The sequence below is a fragment of the Jaculus jaculus genome, chromosome 1, assembly GCF_020740685.1.
Source record: "Jaculus jaculus isolate mJacJac1 chromosome 1, mJacJac1.mat.Y.cur, whole genome shotgun sequence".
NCBI lineage: Eukaryota > Metazoa > Chordata > Mammalia > Rodentia > Dipodidae > Jaculus > Jaculus jaculus.
This window is the reverse complement of record NC_059102.1, coordinates 34,703,944-34,709,943: the sequence shown is the minus strand read 5'-3', so window position 1 is coordinate 34,709,943 and position 6,000 is coordinate 34,703,944. Positions and strand designations below refer to the sequence as shown.

The 6,000-nt window shown below is 47.6% G+C and overlaps 1 protein-coding gene across 1 annotated transcript; it reads right to left on the bottom strand.

Moving 5' to 3' along the window:
* On the bottom strand, positions 1-5,286 carry Ndufb8 (NADH:ubiquinone oxidoreductase subunit B8). The gene is made up of 5 exons (XM_004659447.3): positions 5,139-5,286; positions 4,780-4,906; positions 2,998-3,097; positions 2,468-2,623; positions 1-195 (listed from the first exon to the last, which is right to left on the bottom strand). The coding sequence occupies exons 1-5, from the start codon at positions 5,221-5,223 to the stop codon at positions 103-105; spliced, it is 561 nt and encodes a 186-aa protein (XP_004659504.2). The 5' UTR covers positions 5,224-5,286; the 3' UTR covers positions 1-102.
* Positions 5,287-6,000: the final 714 nt, after the last annotated feature.

Genomic DNA, 6,000 nt, shown 5'->3' with positions numbered 1-6,000 from the left:
ACAGATACCACAGCACTGAGTTTTATTAAGGATTTCTTTAAGGTTAAATCTCTAGGAATGAAGGAGTCCTAGTTAGAGGGCAAGAAAGCCCATGAAGCATCCTCAGATCTCATAGTGAACCACTGGCTCAGGTTCTTTGGTGGGATCACCGCCTCGTTCCAGGTACAGGTTATTATAGGGGTACTGCTTTGGCCCCTAAAAGAAGAAACAAAAAATAAAAATAAACACAGGTCAGCAAGAACAATATCCAGCCAGCCAATACCTGACCACACCCTACTCTGAGTTAACAATCATGCACAGCAAAGGGTATGCAGCAGCCTCAGATCAGACCCAGCTGGGCTAAGATGGCAGCAGCAGTGTTCTTCCCCACTCAACCCACAGCACAGCCTAAATTGTAGAAGTGGCGTCTGCCCTGCAAGTGCAAGGTGGGAAGGGGGGGAGTCAGTCACAGCTTTCTAAATGAGACGATGCATCCATCCATCCTACTCTCTCTCGGGGTCGAGACAGACTCAATCTCCTTTAAGTCACTCAGCCTCTAATGGTTCCACCACTATAGTGGCCTGGCAAATGAGGCGTGCAGGAGCAGCAGTAGGGGAAAACACAGAGGAGACATGGCTGGGACGTGCTTTAGGGGCTGCTGGTTTTACTAACAAACAGCTGTCAGAGAACACAGCTCAAGGGGAGGAGAAAAGGGTGATGTGCTTACAGAACTGAAAAATGGAAGAGCCATACTGTTTCTTGCTCTCCTGAAGTGAAGTTAGTGCTCACCCCATCTCCACGTGCACTCTCCAGCAGGGAGCCCCTTGGGGCTTGACAGGAAGGCTCGTGTCAGAGCACAGAGACATACCCACTGCCTTCAGGACATTGATTATCTCTGCAGAGGTAGCACTGGGCAGCCAACTGCAAACACCGCAGCCTCCCTGCCTTCAGTTCCTCTTCTTCCAATCTATACTGGACACTACTCTCAGATTAATCTTCCTAAAAACCCAACTCTTATCATGTCACGTTTCTATTCAAAAAGGAAAATGGCTCCATGCTATTGGAGGCAGACCAAGCCATTCCTGCATCTCCAACCCCTAACAAAGTCTGTATCTGATACATCGTAGGTGTTACATGAACATTCATTGAACTAATACATCACTACACTATCAAATCCTACCCAACCTAAATGATTCATTCACCTCACAATATTTTTTAATACTGTGATCTCCAATTCTAGAAGCATATCAGAATTACTCAGAGATTACTGACAATATTGATTGTAGAACTCTACTGCAGAGTCACTAAATTAAGGCCTCCAAGAACTGGGGCCAAAGAATCTAAATTTTTTGCAGATCTTTAGGAAACCAACACAACTGATTCTCTAGGAACCATTTTTTTTAATATTTTATTTATTTGAGAGTGACAGACACAGAGAGAATGACAGATAGAGGGAGAGAGAGAGAATGGGCGCACCAGGGCTTCCAGCCTCTGCAAACGAACTCCAGATGCGTGCGCCCCCTTGTGCATCTGGCTAACATGGGACCTGGGGAATCGAGCCTCGAACCGGGGTCCTTAGGCTTCACAGGCAGGCGCTTAACCGCCAAGCCATCTCTCCAGCCCTAGGAACCATTTTTATATATCTATCCCACTTCACCTTTCTCTCCTTTGTTTTCTCTTGTCCCATGTTTTCTCCAACTTCTCTCCACCACCAAAATTATGGTGTTTTCTCTTTCTCTGGGGGGGGTGGGTCAAGGTAGGGTCTCACTCTAGCCCAGGCTGACCTAGAATGGAGTCTCAGGCTGGCCTCAAACTCAGACTAAAAGCAATCCTCCTACTTCTGCCCCCCCGAGTGCTGGGATTAAAGGCATGTGCCACCATGACAGCTCAAAATTCTATTTTTTAGCATCTTGCTTTACCCTACTTCCTGACAACAGCTAATTCCATTTTGTTGATTCACTGCACACATATATGCACAAACCATGCCAAACTCACACATATGTGTTCTAATATTGCTCATCATATCATTTATCTAAATTTTCCTAAACTCCTTTAAAGCTAGAGTATATTTTCTGTTCTAATTGTCTCTCTTGCAATAGACAGTTGCTTCTAGTACCCTATAGAAAGTTCCCTTCACAAATCCAACAAAGGATAGTTTCCACTCTAGATTCCTGGACTCTGCTTTGAAAGATCACTTACTGAGATGAAGTTGGTAAATACATCCTTTAATGGCAACTTTGAAGATTTCACATTCTCATTCACTACTTGCTGCTAAAATAAATTTTCTCCCCCAAGCTGGTCCAAGAAGTAGGGGTGGAGCAATGCTCTGGTACTTGTGCCAGGCCAGGGGTAAGGCCCTTCTAGTTTCCCATTTCCTCAGATTCCAGATAGCCAAATGTGGTATTGGCTGGCTTTCTACTCCAGACTGTACTGCCTCAGCAAAGAAGGCTAGGCAAATGTGCTTTGGGAGTTCTTCTCAGATACTCACCACAGGCTGGTAGCAGGGAAATGTTTCCCCCACCCAGAACATGAAAATCATGAAAGCTGTGAAGCCGAAGAGCTGCTTACACATGACATTCCAAGAAACAGGTGTGGGGGATGTATCCACACGGTTCCTGATGTACATGTCTAGGTCCCAGTGTAACTACGGCAGAAAGACAAGTAACTGTCATAAAGACCAGAGTGGCCACAGCATGATATAAGGCTTAACAGTAGCATTCCATTCCCTGGGGGCAATGTTGTAAGAGTCAGGCCTCCGACACACAACTGAATGTTGGTCTCACCAGAGACAGCCCAATCATAAAATGCACAACATTTACAGTACAGGGCTTTGGTTACTCCCATAAATCCCATTCCAAATGCAGCATATAGGTCTCATTATCACTGGACCTTGTTACCTTAAGCAGTAAGGCTTAATGTTACTTGGACAAAAAAGTACCATTAAGTTAGAGAGAGAATCCCCAGAACAAAATAAGGAGAAGGAGGGAAAAAAGGTGAAATAGGCAATGGTTTTCTCACCGGTTCACCCCAGTTCATCCTCAAGTCTGGGTGGTCCCATTTATACCATGGATCCCTCTCATGCTGTGAGCGGTCAGGGAGCTTTGGGTAGTCACCAAACCTGAAAAACAACAAGAACTTCTGAAAGGGACTTTGAGCAGTCTTAGGACAATCATCTGGAACTTGTGTGCAGGGGCAAGAGGCTCTGGCTGGCTGGCTTTCTTTCTTTCTCTGCTTCTCTTTCTCCCTCTCTCTCAAATAAATTAAAAAAAATTTTTTTTAACTTAAAAAAAAAGAGGGCTGGAGAGGTAGCTTAGCCGTTAAGCGCTTGCCTGTGAAGCCTAAGGACCCTGGTTCAAGGCTCGATTCCCCAGGACCCACATTAGCCAGATGCACAAGGGGGCACATGTGTCTGGAGTTCATCTGCAGTGGCTGGAGGCCCTGGCGTGCCCATTTTCTCTCTCTCTATCTGCCTCTTTCTCTGTCTGTTGTTCTCAAATAAATAAATAAAAATAAAAGTCTAAAAAAAAAAAAAAGATAAGACAGGCATGGTGGTACATGCCTTTAATCTGGGAGGCAGAGGTAGGAGGATCACTGTGAGCTTGAGGTCACCCTGGACTACATGGTAAATTCCAGGTCAGGTAAATTCAGCCTGAGCTACAGTGAGACCCTATCTCAAAAGGACAATAAATAAATAATGAGAAACCAAGTGGTGCATGCATCTGGAGTTCAGTTGCAGCTGCAAGAGGCCCTGGCAGGCTCATTCACTCATTCTCATATTCTCTCTCTCTGTGTTTTTTTTTTTTTGTTTTGTTTTTTCAAGGTAGGGTCTCATTCTAGCTAAGGCTGACCTGAAATTCACTCTGTAGTCTCAGGGTGGCCTAGAACTCACAGCGATCCTCCTACGATCCTCCTTCTTCTGCCTCCAGAGTGCTGGGATTAAAGGTGTGTGCCACGCCCGGGCTAATTTTTTTTTTTTTTTAATACAAGAACAGGAGCCACTGAAAACAAATCTGAAGAGCAAGGAAGTGAAGAATTAAGGTGAGAGCACACAACTATACATAATGAATGGGAGGGACAAGACAGTGTTGGCTGTTTAATCTGCCTTGCAATTGCTGATTTTTAAAAATATATTTTTATTTATTTGCGAGGGGAGACAGAGAGAGAGAGACAGACAGACAGACAATGGGCTCACCAGGGCCTCTTGCTGCTGCAAGGTCCAGATGCATGCACCACTTTGTGCATCTGGCTTTACATGGAAGCTTGGGAATCGAACCCAGGCCAGTAGGCTTTGCAAACAAGTACCCTCAGTCACTAAGCCATCTCTCCAGCTCCAGTTGCTGAACTTTCCACAGCAAGAGAAGGGAGAGCGAGACAGGGGAAGGAGAGAGAATGAATATTCCATCCACAATAGGGTTCACATGACAGAAGTCTAGCACTACACCAGCCTGATCACGTGCCTGGACGATCGCACCTGAGCCCAGCAGATGCTCAATCTGAAAGAAACCCAGCGCTCTGAATGGAGCCAAAGAAGGTTTTTGTTATTCGGGAGTCCTCGAGGGAGCCATTAAAGCCTCAGCTTCCTCATTTGAGGAAACAGCCCGAGCCAAGGAGAAAATTAAAGTCCTCTCGGCTGCAGCTGCTCACTCACCACTCCCACCTCCCTCTATCAACAAAAGCATCCACATCAATGACTCGGAGCAGCCACAAGAAGGTTCGGAGGAAAGGATCAGAGTCGACCCACGCTCCCCAGCAGTCTTCTCCCATTACTGCCCCAAGCGCGAGCAGCCCTTTCTTCCTTACCCTTCGCCGTCATCCGGGTAAGGCTCGTAGTCCTCCACGCGCATATTATACTTCTTGGCGGCGGCGGCTCGTTCTTCTGGGGTCCTAGGGTAGGATCCGGGCAGCATGTCCTTGGTAAAGTGGGAGGCTGGAGCGCACAAGAATACCAGGTCAAATGATCTCGGTTCTCCAGCCACCGAAAGGCTCCAAGCTGTAGTGGCTGCCGTGGTCGCAGCCTGAACCTCTGCGGGATCGGCGCCACCGCCCACCCCTTTTCTGGGTATACGAATTCACCTCCGCCCCCGGCCAGGACACCGCTGCCTGGTACCCAGAAAGTTCCCTCCCGACACTAAAATCCAGACATCCCCGTTCTTGCGGACCTGTCCGTGCCCCTAATGGCACCACGCTGCTCGTTGCCCTTTGCAGCCACCGGACGCCCAAGGTCCCAGCCTTGGCCGCCGCCATCTTCACCTTCTTCCCGGTTCACCCCGCACATGCGCAAAGGCCAGCCACGGCGGCCGAGCGGGACCAAACGCAGCCGAAGCACAGTCCTTCGGGTGCCAGCTGGGCGGGTTTTAAACTTTGTGCTGAAATCCATTAGTAAGGTGAGCGGTTGACTAGCGACCAGGAGGAACGGTGGGAATGAAAGAAAACCCGGGAGAGTACTTATTTGGTATTTCAAAGTTGTTTTGTCCCTCAGGTGACTGAGGCCAATCCCGAGATAAAGAGGACTCGCATGAGCGTTTCAAATAGACAGCTGACCAAAATAAAGTGAGCCTTGTTCTTTTCTCTGGCTGCTTGCCGTTTTCCTCTCCTTAGTCTAATGACCAGAGTTAAATTCCCCAGTACCCACATAAAGCCAGATGCACAAAGTGGTTCATGCATCTGTAGTTCATTTGCAGTGGCTAGAGGCTCTGGTGTGCCCATTCTCTGCACACACACCCCCCCCCCCCCGTCTCTCTCTCCCTCTCCCTCCCTCCCTCTCTCTCCCCCTCCCTCCCTCTCTCTCTCTCTCTCTCTCTCTCTCCCCCCCCCCCTCTCTCTCTGGCATGGGGCACATGCTTTTAATCCCATCACTCTTAAGGCAGAGATAGGAGAATTGCTGTGAGTTCAAGCCAACCTGAGACTATGTAGTGAATTCTAGGTAACCTGGGCTAGAGCAAGACCCTACCTCAAAAAAAGTGTAGGTGAATGGTTTTTAATGTATAATACAAAATTGTGAAACCATCACCATCTAAAATG

Excerpts from the sequence above, each read along its gene's own strand:
- Ndufb8 (XM_004659447.3), bottom strand. The coding sequence starts at position 5,223 with ATGGCGGCGGCCAAGGCTGGGACCTTGGGCGTCCGGTGGCTGCAAAGG. Across the intron at positions 4,907-5,138 it reads GCCATTAGGGGCACGGACAG|CCTCCCACTTTACCAAGGAC; the intron begins GTCCGCAAGAAC and ends TGTGCGCTCCAG. Across the intron at positions 196-2,467 it reads TTCCCTGCTACCAGCCTGTG|GGGCCAAAGCAGTACCCCTA; the intron begins GTGAGTATCTGA and ends TTCTTCTTTTAG.